The sequence below is a fragment of the Apis laboriosa genome, unplaced genomic scaffold (genome assembly GCF_014066325.1).
Source record: "Apis laboriosa isolate Shangri-la unplaced genomic scaffold, ASM1406632v1 scaffold229_cov158, whole genome shotgun sequence".
Lineage (NCBI taxonomy): Eukaryota > Metazoa > Arthropoda > Insecta > Hymenoptera > Apidae > Apis > Apis laboriosa.
In genome coordinates, this window is record NW_025222413.1 from 159,308 (window position 1) to 176,710 (window position 17,403).

The 17,403-nt window shown below is 36.1% G+C and overlaps 1 protein-coding gene and 1 pseudogene across 1 annotated transcript; both read right to left on the reverse strand.

Annotated features, from left to right (window-relative positions):
• Nucleotides 1-1,694: 1,694 nt before the first annotated feature.
• Nucleotides 1,695-7,706, reverse strand: LOC122713087 (annotated as a pseudogene).
• Nucleotides 6,549-15,378, reverse strand: LOC122713090. Its single transcript, XM_043933232.1, has one exon. The coding sequence runs from the start codon at nt 13,907-13,909 to the stop codon at nt 12,233-12,235; it is 1,677 nt and encodes a 558-aa protein (XP_043789167.1). The 5' UTR covers nt 13,910-15,378; the 3' UTR covers nt 6,549-12,232.
• Between the last annotated feature and the right edge of the window lie 2,025 nt (nt 15,379-17,403).

The following is a 17,403-nucleotide window of genomic DNA, read 5'->3' on the forward strand; positions in this document are numbered from 1 at the left end:
GCTTTCCTCTCTGTTCCACTCCTGTCGTCGTTCCTTCTCGTCCTGTTCCTTTGCCACCCGGCAAGCGTGAAGCAACATGGATGCTTGTTAGTCGCTCCTTAGCGCTCGTCGAGAACGTAGGAAGAATAGGTGTGGGATCGAGTAGATCGTTGAAGATAAGAATTTTTCCAAAAACGACAGTGATTTGATTATATAACTGTTTCAACATTTGGTAGATTAGATCGAGAAGATATAATGAAAGAAGGATGAGTTTTAGTAACGATGGATTGAGTGATGTGATACGTTTAAGAATAGATTAGATGAGAATTCTTTTGAAAATGACAGTGATATGATGATAATTATTCGAGTTGATGTAAAATGGAAATGTATAATGAGCTTTAGATGGAGATAAAGAATAGATGAATGAGCTTTAGATGATAGATTAAGTGTTAGTAGAGTTTAGAAATTGGACGAGGGTTAACGCTTAATCACACGGATTTAGAGATATGGCGAGTTTGTAAAATCAATTTATAGAAACTAAAAATATTCTCTCCAATTCTGATAATGATACAAAGAATGATGAATTGAATGTTGGGTAGCTAGAAATTGAATTAAATTTTCTATTCGATAAATGGAAAATAAAATTTGACAAGACAATAGATTAGACGTCAGATAAGTAAAAATTAAAGATTTCAACTAGTTAATGAGATTTATTGGAAACTCAAAAGTAAGTAAGAGCAATAAGGTTTTGTAAAAGCATTAAGGGATAGAATAGAAAATATAGAGATGACGAATGAAAAGATGGTTAAGAAAAAAGATGTGATAAAATTATCTCACGTCATTTTCTTCCCCTATGTAGATGGAAGGTAAGCAAAATAGGAAGCAATTACAGTATATTCTAATCTTCATTACAGTGATAAATGGCATCATACATCATACATCTCTTGAAGAAATATCTGGAAATTTTATAGTTTGTATACATTATATACATTTTCCATTTCTAGAGATGGAAATTTATATTTTACATTTCTAGAGAAAAAATCCGATTCAAATAACATTTCATGATAAAATTTCCTTGTAAATAAATTTTTTATTTTTCTTCCATCCGATACTGAACATGATACTGAAATGTTAGATACAGAAACTGTACTTACATGAATATATTTTTTAAGAATTCAAGTTCATATTTCGATTTAGAAAAAAATTCTCTATGCACATGTTTCCTGAACTTGATATTGATGTTACGTACTAGATAGATCATATTGGTCATGCTTATATTTACATAATGAGGGTTTTCGCTTAACGGGATCAAAGTTCATCGTCGAATAAGATGGACTTGAAATTACAGGTTTAACCAATACATCATACGGTACCAGAACAACATAAAGCATGCTCAATTACGTGTTCCCCATAAATTCATTTGCATACTTTAATTTTTTGTTTACGTTCCTCGTATCTACTTCCTTTTTTCTATCACATTGCCACGGCGAAAGTAATCGTTCGAATGATAAACGCGTTTTCACCTATTTTTCCTGCTTTCTACTGTTCCAGGAACAAAATATTTAATAATTCTCTTTTTATAAATTCATTGTCCTTTTTCTTAAAATATTTAAAAAAAAAAAGAGTAGGCTTAAGATTTTATGTTTATACATTAAGTAATTCGAGTTTCATTTTTTTAAAAGATAGAATAATAAAAAACAATATTTTCAAAAGAAAAAATTTCATAAGAAAATCATACTCTTCGGTTTCTCAAAATTCTGAAGAAGTTATTCGTTTCGCATGTTTGCAATTTTCTTGATTAAAACGTACCGTCAATTTTACAATAATATCCAGTTATTTTATGCACTGTACCATTACATGGTCGTGGGTATTGTAAACGACAGCTGACGGACATCGCTTCGAGGCGGAAGTTATCGCGGCCACTGATTTTTCATCGACTCGCTTTCGCAGCTGTCGTCACCTTCGAAAGATTTTCCTATAAGATAGGAGATTTGAAAAAGTTCTTTGTTTTTCCAAAATTTATTAATTTGAAAATGTTATTTATTCTAAATTATTTATTTGCTTAGGTTCTTAAATAACTTATTATTTTCTTATTTTCTCATTATTTCCTAAACATCTAATAAACATTCCAATATTATAATTCTGTGACGACTGGTCTTCGATTAAATTCTACAAAAACATTTATTGAAGAAAAAAATGTTAGTCAATAAGAAAGTTTATGATATAATTTAATATGGCCCTTTATTATTCAACCTCTTTCTCTTGAACTTTAATTAAATTCGTCGCGTAGATTTTTTCTTTCTTTCATTTCAATTCAAATTCATTATCCATTCGTGTTTGTTATAATTTAGTCCAGTCCAAGATCTTTCCTTCGTGTTTTCTGCTTGTTTCCTTTTGATTCAGACATCAGTCGCGAGCATGTGCGATGCAATTACACAGTCTGGCTCATACGAAAAGGAACGTGCGATTGTCAACGCTTGAGATCCGAAGTAATATGCTGTCGTATAAAATATACTTTTGTATCGTCTATTGTAAAAATCAAGCTTTTTGACCATTTTTTACAATTTTGTTAAAAATATTTAATCAGTTTTTATTACAAAAATTATTATTATGAATGTATAAAAATTTTCAAGTTTTTAATTAAAAGATCAAAAAGTAGATACAAGACAAATTATGTAAAAAAGAAAATTTCCAATAATTTATAATAATAACGATATAATGTTTGACCGATGAATTACTTTAATCTCTTGACATTATTTAAAAAATCGCAATTTTTTGTCCATAATAATATTTCAAACTCACAAAAAGATGAGAAGACTCCAGAAGACGAAAAATGAATTTTATCGATAATTGAATTTCGATCGATAATAAATATCCAATAAATTTGTTCCATTGCTGACCCTGTTTCTACCTAAAAGCATTTACGCTTATATGCGTACACGTGTGGGTAACTGTAAATTGTCGCGTCTAACTGTAATACGGGCCATTGATGTTTCCATCGCGAAATTATATGGGAATCGAACGAAGATGATTTTACTTTTTAAAATATATATATATATATATATACATACTTATTATATTAAAATTGAACTTTGTACAGATTTCTCTGAAGATTTCTCCGAAGATTTTCCTCACCTTTGATCTTCTCTTAATTGTTAAATTACACATAGAACGTAACGAGTGTTCTTCTCGATGGCGCATTCCAATCGACGATTGCCTTCGACGCGAGAATAACTGTTATGTATGTTATGTTTTCACAGTCTTCGTTTTCATCCCTTCTCTCTCGCTTTTGAACGCAGATGCGTCTTAACAAGTCTTATTGTACTGCCTTGAAATACGAAGAACGTAATTATCTATTGATGGCGTATATATAATGATGATTCTATCTATTTTCATTCGAGAGAATACTTCTTGGAGAAAATTTGTTGAAAGAGAATTTGAAATTTTAAAAAGTGAAAACATTTTAGAATTCGACGTTCTTAAAAAGTAAGCTAAACAAATTCTTAGAAAGAAAATCTCTTAAAAAGTAAGCTAAACAAATTCTTAGAAAGAAAATCTCCCCCCTCCTTTTTTTTGTTACAATGATTTACTGTGAATTTAATAAAAGTATAGATATATTTGAAAATTTGAAAAAAATCCTTTTGTAATATTATCTATTTAAACAATGATTTAGAATAAATTTAAATAAGATATATGGGCATAATCAAAAATTTCAAGAAAGTATTTTTTCGTGGAAAATAATCTTCTTTTTTTGAAATTCATCGTTTCAATTTTCAACTTTATAGCTTATAGCTTACAGATATAGAAATCCCACGAGTTGTTGATAGTTTTTTTGTTGCAGATTATAATTTATGAATTATTCGTGGCGCTTGGTAACTCATGTTTACAAGTTACAAATTATAACGGGACTATCTGTGTTAACATTGTTTTAGTACTGTTATTCTATTCACTCTCACGCATATGGTATAATATTGGGAAAAATAATTTTATTAAAAAAATAAAAATTCATTGAAACGATATATTAATTAAATAAATTAGAAAAGAAAATGAAATATTTATGTGTTTACTTGAAGAACCATTTTCTACTCAACAACATAAAAGTTATGAAAAGAATAAATGCGTTGAAGAATCATCATATTTATCAATAAAAAAGATTTGTAATGGCGTAAATGCATATAATTACGAATGATGCTATACATCATGGATATTCGTGAAATATTAATTGCAATCTTAATCTAATTATAATATTATTTTCAGTATCGAGAATGATTATATCAATACATTGATCTCTCAACATGATTTTTTAATTAAGCGATATAATATATTTTTTATTATCTTCTCTTCCTTCATCATCAATATTCTTTTTCTTTCATATAATATCTTTCATATAAGATCATAAGATCGATTATTATGAAATCATATTACACGAATTGAAATTTAATAAATAATATTGATAAATTGATTGATTAAATAGAATTAGAATTAAATAGAATTACTTACAATTAAATACAAAGATCAAATATATCTAAAATACATTGAATACAATCTATAAGGACGAATTTTTATACGAAAGGCTGATTTAGAATTCAATCTACAAAATAATAAATAATAATTTCAATTTATTCAGAGGAATGAAAAAAACAATAATAATCGTATATCTCACGTATAAAAAATGAAAAGATGAAACAAGGAATTTCTGCGTTACGTCAGATGGAGATGCGCAATAAAGGTCGGTTCTCGCGCATCCATAATCCAAGGCTGTCTTTCTATTCCTTTTACATCGTGTCATCGTTCAAAGTAATCGCCAATCATAATCGAGGACTATTCCAGAAGCTCGTCGAGGTATTAACGTGTAATTTCAATCGTAATTTAGATGAATGTTCCAAGTATTTAACATGGAGTCATTAATGGAAGAGGAAGAGTGCCATGTTAGCACGTGACGTTCGTGGTTGGATGCACTCGACTTGCAAGGTTAGCGAGTTTAAACATCGCAGTGTCATCGTTTGAATCATGGAGATCCATGATTTGTACGATTCCCAAGATTAATTATCCGTAAAGTTATTTTTACCTACGATTAATCATGATTTGAACACAATATTATCTCAACTACGATCAAAGGATTGTTTATTAATCCTTGACAAAATTTCTTGAAAAAGATATATTTATACGTAAGATAAAAACAAATGTTGATTAAATTATTACAATTACATGTTGGAAAATTTGATTTCAATTTTTTAAATATATTTTAAATATGGTAAAAAGAAGAAAGCATCGATACACGTATTTATAAATAATTACGATAGAAATTAAAAATGATTTGTCAAAAAAAATTTTACAAATCTATGAATCTTTAATTTTATCTTTTTCAAAAAGATAATTTTCAAAAAGAAAATTATTATTATTATTTGAATATAACGCTTAAAAGACGCTTGTAAAAATTTCTAAATCAAATCTTTATATCGAAACTAAAAGGATATCGTAGTTAATGATTAATGTCATGGGTTTTCAAATATATGTATCTATTTCTAAGAAACCATACTCGTTTTAAGTTCATTTAAAGTAGGATGGATACTCGAAGAAATTTCTATAAAAAGCACGACATAAGGAAATGAAACGTGTTCAACTTACGGCTGACGGGAAAAGACTTCCGATAGTAGAGTTTAACGAGACTCGTTTTCAAGAGGCGAGGAACAGGAGGGAGATAAAAAAAAAAAAAAAGGAAAAAGGCGTTCCACTTAAGCTGCCAATCAAGGCGATTTGCATTCCAGGAACGTTTGCCGCGATCGCGAAACCGGCGTATATCGTCGGTTGCGGTTAACCCTGAAAATTACACGCGAGAACGGAATGTGGTCGACGATAGAGACTCGCGTGTATTCGTCCCGAGAGCACACAGGTATGCGCCATAATATATCGAGCAGGAAACGCTTGATTTCAAATCTATCGCGAAATACTCCTTAGAATACTACTCTTTTACGTCTTTGCCAATGGCTAATGCTATGAATAGTCACCGCTTCTTGTTTTCTTTCCAAACTACGATTCCTTCATTTATAGATATATATATAAATTCATTTTACTATTTTTCAAAGATTTCTAAGCCTTGATTAATGCTATAAATATTTAAATATTGCTTTTTCAAGTGTGCCAAGTAGATTTTACTATATCGTAATTCTTCGTAATTTATATTATAAATTTTCAATTTGTAATATTCTTGAAAAATTTCTCTTAAATCGATCGGTGTTAAAAATGCTTAAATCATTATTATCGTTTGGATCATAAGATAGATTATAATTAATAGAAATTATAATTTTAAAAAAAAAATTGTATTTTTTTTGTCAGTAAAGATTTTGATGAAATTTTAGTTTTTGGAAGAGAATTCGATTCATCATAGAAATTTATTTTATTTTTGTATAACTTATATCATTAATTTTGGTATATTTCTTTCGGTCCACCGATATTATGAATATTCGATGTTTTACGATTCGATGGAAAATGTAGTTTTAAAAAAAATTCCAAGTAAAAGGATATTTGTCATTTTGAATTTTCGTTTCGATGAAAATAAAATTTCGTTGTTCTATTTTAATTGCATTGTTAGTTTATTATTAATTAATCTTGCATGGCAATCGACACGTAACAATATACATAATATGTTCACAAGTAATTCAAGAGGATGGGATGGATCTCCAATTATCCGTCTTCTGTATTTCTCGTATTTTTAAAAAGATTCTCGCTCTCTTCTTAGATTTCGAGCCTTTAAAATCAAACTCATTCCCAAAAAACTCTTTACAGAAATTCATAAAATTTATCGAAACAAATTTTTACAAAACTTACCATTTTTGAACATTCTTTTGATCTGAATTTAATTCTTCGCATCGACATATGTTTAATAATAGCATCTCGTAAATTCAATACAGATATTTAAATAATTACGGTCGGTGATGTTTAAAGGCTTGTGTAAGAGGACAAACGTGTCACGAGATAAAGCGTTTACACAATGTCTCCAGAAGGCGAAGGCGGAGTGACTCCATCGCGTTCGATAAATCATTATAAATACATTTTCATTACGATACATGTCCGCGAAACGAGCATAGATCACGATAAATAAATAATCGTTTACGCTTCGCGAAAATCTCGATCAATTTTCACCGTTTAACTCTTCGTTCGAACAGCCATTTGTCTCTCTATCATCGATATCCGATATTAATTTCATCTATCAAAGGAGTCTATCAAAGGAAGAGTTAATGGGATAATTTCCGAGAGAAATCCTTAAAAAAAGGTAATTGTAATTATTATCGATCGTATGAACGATTCGTAACCCATTAACGATAATGTGTAATTATTTGCAGAGCAAAACGCCATACCTGTTACTTGAAACAGTAGTGTTTGTCATCGGAAGGATTCTATTTAATATAGAGGAAATAAGAATAGAAGGGACGTTAGACGTTGCTCTTCAAATATATAACACGATTCTATTCGAAAAATTTAAGTTATAATTATAATCATCGAGTTGAAAACACTCGGATGGGGTTATTTCCTATACAATTCATCTGGCACATGCGATAATAAAATAAATAAGTTCCAGTTGCATCTTTTGTCCGACTTGCAAGTGTCTCCGGTTTTTCTTTCTCCCTTCGTTCCGATACCAGGCTGTTTTCCATCACTTCCAAACTCTTCACTTTATACTCGAGATTAAAAATCGAGGACGTTAAAGACAATCGGGTATCGAGCATAGCTTTTAAAATCAGACTCAAGAAATAACAAGAAAATAAAAATAGCGGACGAAATATTGTATGGAAATTAAAAAGAAAAAGAAAAATGAAGATAAGGAAATGTTTGAATCGTCTGCTGAAAAGATGAACGATTATTTTTTTCAAAGTCAGTCTTATTTTTGTCAACTGCGAAGGACAAACGAGCGGAACTTCCGTTCCAGCCTGATAATCTTAATGACTAGGCGAATCTACGAAAACTCGCGTATCATCCTTATTAGGCTCCAAGCTTTGAATATTTCTGTTAAATTCAGCACACCGAAAGAATTAAACGACAGAATTGAAAGAGATAAAAAAAAAAAAAAATGTCGATACAATTTGCAAAGTCGGACAATTTATGACGTTTGGCACTGATTCCCATTCTGGACCACTCGGGATAGCACTTGGTGGCGCTATCTGTCTAGTTTAACTTTGAAGCAAACGACTGACGCGACATCATTGCGATCTCACATCCGGTAATTCGGTATCTCTATTTTTCACAGCAGAATTTACACACAATTGCATCGTAAGTTACCGAATTATGCAATTTTAATGCGGAAAAATAACAACGACGTCGTATCACTCATCTATATTTATATTTATGTAGAGACAAGAGGACAAGAAACGGAAAAATCGAAGATACGGTGGTCGCATGTATAATTAACAACACAAAATAATTGCTTTTAAAAGGAAAAATTCGCAATTTTAGCGTGGAAAATTGGATAATCAATGTAGCGAATCTCTTTTATTACTTTGAGCAATTGAAGCATCGTTAAAATTGAAATTGATATTCAGTTTTTTTTTCTACGTATTTCTTTGCCTCGTTTTGATTGACGCAATGGCGGTAAAATTAGATACGATTTGCTTACAACAATGATGTCATTAGAACTGAAAAGAAATCTCGAAGACAATTGGTTTGTAACCAATGAAAAGAATTTTCGTCATGTCGAAAGCCAAAGGGTTCAATTTGTTACACGATAAGTGTTAGTGGGTCGGGTCAGAGTTTCATAAACTTTGACCACGAACGCGTTTATTTAAAAGAGATTGTACGCTTTGCTTACGTTTGTTAAACGCATCGAGGTAAAGGGAATAAACAAAATTATTAATTATAAATTATAAATGTTTTTTTTTTTTAAATATAATATTACGCGAATTTCAAAACATTTACAAATTTTATTATTTCTATAGGAATTTTTCTTGTAAATTTTCATGTTTCTTTCTTTTTCTTTTCTTTTTTAAAATATTCTGTTATAAAATCCTAAACTTTTATTAAAATTTTATCAAAATCATTTCGAATATTTCTTTCTTTCAACATTTTCACCTAAAACGTTGCTTAAATTATAAATTAAATCATAAGCAGGTTTTGCTATCTAAGAATTATACATTCCATGGCATAATTCGGTCCATTGCACTCGCGATACCTTGAACCAACCACGCAATTCTATTTCCCCCCTCCCTTCCTTTTTTTTTATCCTCCTCACGAGTTATGCATTGCGAGAATAAAGAAACTCGTTACGAAACCAAAGAGACACTTTTCACCAAGCCGATCAATGCAATCGATGAAGCGCGAGCAGTAAGAATAATAAAGAATAGTTTCCAAGCGATATTCCACGTTACTTGTTCATTTGCCGATCATTAACCACTTTTATATATTCTTTTTCCTTATCTTCGCAAAAATCAATCAAAAAGCAAACGTAAAGAAACGCAAACGTTGCAATTTCTACTTTCTTTTCTTTTAACGTACTATAGAATAATTTTAAAAAATTTCAAATCGCTGGTAACGAATAATTGTCATATTTATGAACTCGATAAAATCAAAGTAGAAATAAATTATCGATTTTTTTTTGTAGGAATAATAAATAAATGAAATGATAAATAAAGATATCTCGTATTTTCATTAGGCAAATTGTTTCAACAAGCGAGACGATCGAGAAAAAATCCAATAAGAAAATATATAGCGAGTGTATAACATCGGTCGCGAATCGATAATAATCGAGTGTCTAATAATACATGCATACTCGTCCAGGAAAAATGTATTCGTTTATGCATGCAAGATATCTATGACCAGTTTCGAAAATAGATATATTCGATGCCCAAGTGAACATGCCCGTTGGATTGACTCTGATTCCTGATTAATTAATTAATTCGGACTCGTTTTATAAAGATTGTTAATTATAACCTAGAATTCCTCGTATTCCGACGGATAATCTTAACGGAGAAAAAATATATTAATCATCGTTGAAAATTATTTTAATTTTCAAAAAATATTTTTCCCAAGTTCGATACTTGCTCAATTTTTGACTCGAGCGTGAAGAAACGAATGTTTCGCGGATTTTCTCCCCCTATTAAGCCGCGCACTAATTACAATCATCAGGTTAATTGTGCGGAACAATATTGGCAACTTCGTCTCGGTGATACTATTGCACAAAGCAATTGCATTTCAAGCTTCCCAGATTTGGTTCTCACGAGCACGATTCTACACGCGATTGCGCGAGTCGCATCAAAGTATGAACGCTTAAGTAATCCCCGTGTCTCCGCGGTTATTAAATACTCGTTCGTTACGATAGTTGTTTTTTCCCGTGGAAAAGCGGGGCCGTATGTCAAAGGAACGCGCCGTTTCCCTTATGTTAATGGTGGCGCCCCTGCAACCCGAGTAATTTTCCCACCGCGTTGCGCTACGCGCGTGAAACAACGTGCAACAAAAAATAAACAGCTCGAAACATGCAAATGATCGTAATTACAGCGCATTCTCTTGGAAATTTTATAGATTCCGGTTATAATTAATATATAATTGTAATTGGATTTAAGGTTAATACCGCAAGGACGATTAATCAAGTTTATGAAATCTCACGAAAACGTCACGAAAACGATGTTTCTATAAAACTTGACATACGTATACGATTTGATATTTGTTTCCTCTTATTGTGAGATTTGTTGCGTTTCGTCGACAGAAAAATGTAAAGATTTTGCGTAAGATATATTTTTGATAATATTGTTTCGATCGTAAAAGAAAGAAAGAATGAAATATATGAGTTTTGTTTTCCAATCTCTCAAAATTCTCGTTCCTTTTCCCTTACGGCATAACTTTTTCTCATGCAATTAAGATTAACGTTTGCGTTCTCACGAGCGAGCCAACTGAAAGTCGTGCGTCGGGAAGCGAGAAAACAGGAGTTGAGTTTTCTAGGGGGAAATTGTTCGACGATTTTTCGATAATTTTAGAAGAATGGCGAATTGTTCACCATTATCACGATGAAATCGATCGAATTCATTAAAATTGAAGTAATAAAAATAACAATGAACGATCTTCGAACCAAAATTTCATTTTTAACCAGTTTTAAGAAATTTTAAGCATCGAATTAAATAATAAAATTCGTAAATAATATTTCGTTAGTGGATATATAAAATTCTAGCTTCAAAATTATTATTTTCTTGAAGGAAATATTATATAGATTGCCTGTGCACGGTGTCTAACGAGTTTCAACCATTAGAACGATCTTCTTGGTCTGGTGACAATAATTCGAGCTTGTCCAATTAGACAGGAAGAACTTTTTTTTTCGTTGCATCAATCTTTTCCGCCAACCACGATCAATTAAAGAAAAGAACATCAAACTTTATCGATTTAATCTTTAGAAGAATCAAAATTATATTCGATATTTTACTTCGATTGAATCATATCTCATAAATTATTTTCTCAAGAGAGATATATAAGAATATATTCTGTCAAAGGGATAACTATTTATGTAAAATGTTAAATTTAACTTCTAAAAAAAATGCTATTCTTGTATAAGTATTTCTTGCAACAACTTTTAAGAATCAAGTTTTAAGATTGCAAAAGAAAAAAAAAGAAAAAATAAAAAAAATAGAAAACAAATTGGGAAAACTTAAAATATAAATTTCTTTCCACAAAAGCATCCCACGAGCCGAGTTGTTAATTCGACAAAGGCAACCAACTCTCGAGATAAGACGATCGAGGTCACAGGTAGAAACCTGCACGACGAAGATGAGGCCTGACGTTTGTCAGCTTTTTACCTGTCCGTAATTTTCCTACTCGGGGAAGGTTGTTCCGAGAAACGAAAGCCAACTGAACCAGTTGGGCACAGCTCGACCACCTATCGCGATTTTCCACGCTAATGCTGCGACGAATCATTTTCCTCGTATTTTTCCGCTCAAACGAATGATCCCTGTTCGAAAACTTCGAAAAACGAAATTTCGAAATTTCCATCTACGAAAACGCTCGTTCTTCGAAGGAAAACGATAGGCCAACATCTATCTTGCGTCGTTCAATTCAACGAAACACGATCGATCTCAAATCCATTCCCATTGGATTTCTTTCTGACTAAACGGATTCTCTAAATAAATTCTAAACGATAATCGTTCGCATTTCCACGAGGGAGTAAAGCGTCCCCGTTAGCCAGACTTGGGACGAAGCGTCGTTCGACTCGAGCAACGATCTCTCCAGACTTGGATCGACGAGTGACTACGGTAAGAATCGATGCGAGTATCGAGCGATCTTAACGAGGTCGGGGCCTGGGAAGAGGCTGGAGTTGTTGCTGATGATGGGAATAACCGTTCCTGGGGTTGGCCGGTGGCTGCGCCCTCTCCGGGCTATCGTCCAAATTCAAACCGGCCACCAATTGCGCTATCTCCCTGTCCTTCTTCTCTTCTTTGGGCAACGCGTTCCCATTTTGCGCGCTAAAACCTAGAGAAGCCAAACTTCCGTGACTCCTGCTACGATGCTCCGCCCGGATACTGTAGGAGAACGCCCTCTCGTTCAAGTGGCCCTTCCGCCGATAGATGCCGGTACCGAAACGCGATTCGTTTTCCGGACTGTCGGCCGCTCTGTTCATTTCGGCGGAAGTTAGGTCCGCGTGAGACGCGGCCAGCCTCCTGGAAGCACCTAAGGTCGAAGAATCCGCGTCGGCGTGTTGCCTTCTGCCTCTGTTCCCAGCCGTCCCGTAAGTTCCAGCCGGGTAAATAGCTGCAGCGGGTGGAGGAGGCACTACCGGGAGGGGGGCGTACACAGGGACAATCGGGGCGGCTGCTGGGATCGGTCTGAGCCCTTTGGGATGGTGGTGAGCCTTCCTGGGCAAAGTGGCGGCTGGGACCAACAAAACCGGGGCTGGTCTGGCCAGGGTTCCGGCCACGGATCGACTGCTGGGCGGCAGAGGATGAGGGTGATAGTGTTGCTGCCTGACCGGATGACCCAGAGTGTGATGTCCATGGCCGTTGGTGTATATTCCCTGGTGAAGCTGAGGGTGTAGATGCGCCTGTTGCAAGGGATCTTCGTGAGACGATCGGTTTTTCAGTTTCTTCAACTTTTTGTTGGCTTTCCTGCGAACGGAGGAGGAAGAGGATTCCTCGAGGAGCAGAGGTTGAGAGGGTGGGGGCGGTGGCGGCGGTGGAGGAGGTGGAGCGACCAGCTGACGGGGCCTGGAACCCTTGGTACTCCTCAGAGTGCCTTGTTCTTGGTATAAACCTTCAACCTCGTCGCGACCCCTGGCCCAAACTTTGTGATTCTCATCACCGTTGTACAGACTGATATCGTCCGTCGAAGTGGCGTCCAAACGTGTCGCCTGAGGACTGTCCAAAGTGGTGCTAGATCCACCTAGGGTGTGATACAGGCTGTTATTCGAAGGGTGACCGGTGACTCCGTTGGTCGTGGCGCTCGGGTCCAGACCCTTGGCGTAGCTGCTGTCGGCGTACGCGTGAAAACAACACCTGACCAGGGCGTTGGCCGCCATGTCGCGTTTACATATGAACGCGTGACACTCGAGAACCTTGATACCGGTAGTTCGTCGAAGAACCGCGGCGAAAAGGGGCGGATGATTGGCGCTTGGTGTCCTGGCGAATGGCGAGTCCAAGGGCAGAAACCTTGTGTTGGAGGAGTCGCCGCTTCCGCCTTTGACGTGCCTGACCGCGGCGCAATAGTGAAGCGCCTCGATGGGAAAGAACCTGGTAACCTTCTTGCGATGCTCGTCCACGTTCTCCAATAACAGGCCATTGCTCCAAACGCTGAGCCAGGAGTCGAGTCCACGTGCTCCTAGGGCGCCCTGCTCCGGATACAATTCCCTCAAAGGTTCCTGGACACCGAGTAAACCTTCCTTGCTGGCATGGGGCACGGAGCTGCCCAAGTACAGGACTCTGCAACGACAATACGGTGTCGCGGTATCTTGATTGGCACCCCTCATTTTCGCCAACGATTCTTCCGAGGATCCGACCGACCTTCCTTACGATTACAGACTTTCTCAACCTTCCGCCGCGGTCGCGTCCCCTCCCTCGCTTTTCACCTCGCTTTTTCGACTAATCCTCAGAAGAGGAAGTGGAAGCAAGTACACGCGACAGCCAAGTAGCTAGCAACGATCCAGAACCGTCGAATCATCGAAGCACCGAGCATCGAGCATCGAGTCGATCGGAAAATAAAAATTGGAGGAGCACAATCGTGACCGTACGGAACGACGTTAGAGAGGAGGACTCCACCCGGTAACACACTTCACTCGCGATTACGCAGTCACTTTCCAAACACGTAGCCCGTCCGCGATTGCGAAATACGTGTGCGTGGACAACGAGGAGAGCCGCTCTCGGCTATTTCGCAGCAGCTGTAGCCGCCGCTCGCTCGAGATCGCGTCAGGCCATTATGGCCGCCTTCTGACGGCTTCCCCACCAACCGTTCCCTGCCCGTAACTCCCTTTTCCTCTTCTACCTGGCCTTCTCTCCTCGATCCTCCGGCCAGCTCGCGTTTCTTTCTTCCAACACCGCTCCCGATCTTGCCTACCTTTTTCAACCCCCCACCGTTCCTCTTCCTCCTCCCCCCCCTTCTTCTTTCTTCTGCTCGTTCAGGCCAGGTCCTCCTGTGGTATGCGGTGTACACCAGTGGCGTCTACGTCCTCCTGGTCGCCCCTCACCTCCACGTGTACCGATCCACCGCGGCGGACAGGTTACACACTCTTTCCACGCAACACAAGAAACGAGCAACGCTCACCGACACACCGAGCAATCGAACGGGCCCGCTGAGTGTGTCGCCGCGGTTGGAATCCAGAGGCGCGGCCGACAGCCTTCGTCAGCCACGCAGGCTGTCGTATCCGACGTTCCTAGGCGCCTCATCGGCGATCAACGTTCCAAACCATGTCCGCGAGCCTCCCGTCTTATTGCGTTCCGAAACGAGTTTATCCAGTTCGTTTGTCCGCTTATTTGCCAGTCTTTCGACGATCGCACTGTCCTTTAGCCGCGTAGATGGCGCTGTTGTCGCCTTCGCTCGACCGACTGCTTCCTATTTAACCAACTTTCTTCTCTGTATATATATATGTATACACGAGAGTCGACGAGGCTCGATTCCAGGTCGATTGAAGATCGAAGGGACGTTGTTTATCGCGAGCCAGAGTGACGTTTGATAATGGAACGCGCACGAATCGAGCGGGTAACGATGGAATAACAAGGTGTTCACGGATCTACGCTCCTCGTCGGACTGAGGACTGACGGAAGGCGTGAGACTCCGACCGACTGGGCCCCACTACGTCCCACCAGGCCCCCCCTCCTTTTCTCTTCCTCTCTTTCTCCTTCTCTTTCCGCGACTTTTCTGCTTCTGAGAGAGGCACTCCCTGGCCGAGCCGTACCTGCCTCGAGAACCCTTCGCCCGATGGGGTGTTTGGAACTGTGCCGAGGAAAATGAACATTCTTTCCAGCCGATTTTACCAAGGAACGCAGCCAGAGATACCTTCTCCCTCTTTTTCTCCCTCTCTGTCGGAAACGTGCACATTTCTTTCTCTCGTTACGAGTTTTTCTCTTCGAATCGGGTGATGCAACGGTGCGTTGTTTTCCTCTATCTGTTTGCACGATTAAATAGTTATCCATGACATAGATGCTGCAGAATTTCCGATTGGACAATGTTTGAAAATAATCGTGGTTAATACGAAGAAGATGCAAATCGCTGTTTTCGAATAATCACTTAAACCAGACGATATATCATTCTCGTGGTACAAAATGTTTTTAAATTGTAGAATTTAAATTAATTAAGATGTGATAAATTTCATAATCAGATTATAATCGACGAAAAAAAAAATCCTGCGTGTATTTTATTATATTTTATTATAGTTATTTTATTTAATGGAAGATTTGATAACAAAATTGCAATATTTGCAAATACAAATAAAACGAGGATTTACTTTGGTTAAATTATTCGTATAATTTGTAATATTTTCATTTATATTCATTTTAATCTACTCGAATCATTTTAATTCGATAATAATTTGAAAGACAATTTACCATTTACCATTTGACAAATTAAATTAGAAAAATGAAACTTATATTCATTATAATTTAACGATCAATGTCTACATTTATCCATATATTATAAATTATCTTTAGGGACACTTTTAGAATTTTAATCGATTAAATCTCCCAGAACATGCGAAAAGAAAGTAGTACGCGTTTATTGGCCTCCGTTCTCGTGTCGCAAAGAAAGTTTTCGTGATCGATGTTCTTCGAAATTGCAAAAAAAAAAAAAAAAAAAAAAGAAAAAAAAGATTAATAAAAATGATTTTGTAAAGTTATACGAATCTTCAATCGAATCGTTGTTCGAATCTCAGAATTATGAATGAATCGGAGGGAAAGGATTAATACAGATTATTTCTGGAATTCGCGAGTAGAGGATATCTCGTTCATAAATATTTAACAGTGCAATTTCTCATTGAAGAAATCTATCATCTATAGAAAGATTTAAGCATCGATGTACGAATAGATACTTTTCTTTCAAACTGTAACATATTGAGTCTTCGTAAATAACGAGGCTTTTCTCACTGTTGAATTTAAAACAATGGAATTTTATAAAAAGAGAATAGAAAATGTTGTACGAAGATGCCACATAATTATAAAAAAATAGGAGGAAATACATCGCAGATGATTATTATTTATTGAAAAAAATCATATAGAAAATAATTTGATATTTCCAGAGATAAGTATTATTTCGATTTTTAAGAAAAAATGCAGACGATTGGTTCCGAAATATTCTTTCGAAACGGAAAATAGATTCGAGAACGAAGGTAATTATTTCATGAATGGCCATTAAATGGCACCGAACACGATTCGTTTTTCATCTCGTAGGAATAATTCACGTGTTCCTTTTTCCAGGATTAACGGGCAAACGGTCCGATTCGTTCAGTTGCGCAATAAATATTCGCGATTTCGCCTTCGTGGCCACGCGACGTGCCACGAAGCGGAGCGGACATCCAGACGAGTCGACCTGGAGACCTCGAATCGGCCTCTGTCAAAAGAGAATCGTGCACGTTCGCCTCGTTCACGGTACCCGTGCAGTCTCTGACCTATAAAGGGCAGGTGTGCGTTGCCTTGCATGTATACGGGTAACCATGTATTTGTAACACATCATCGGATTACTCTTTCCTTATCTGTGACCCTTTTATTTCGAACTTCATTCGCTACGAAACGAATTAACTTTGAACAAAAATTGCCAATTTTCATTCCTGTTTTTTTAAATTTTAAAAAAATCTGATCCATCTGGAGTGGAATTTTCTTTTTAAATTTAAATATACAATAATTTTTGGAAATTATTAAGTACTCGAGTTTATTAATAAGAAACTTAGACGGACGGAATTAATCTCGATCCTTTTCCTCCGTGAAAAAGATATATTAATGGATAGTAAATGGATATTTTTCTTTAGATATTTGAAAT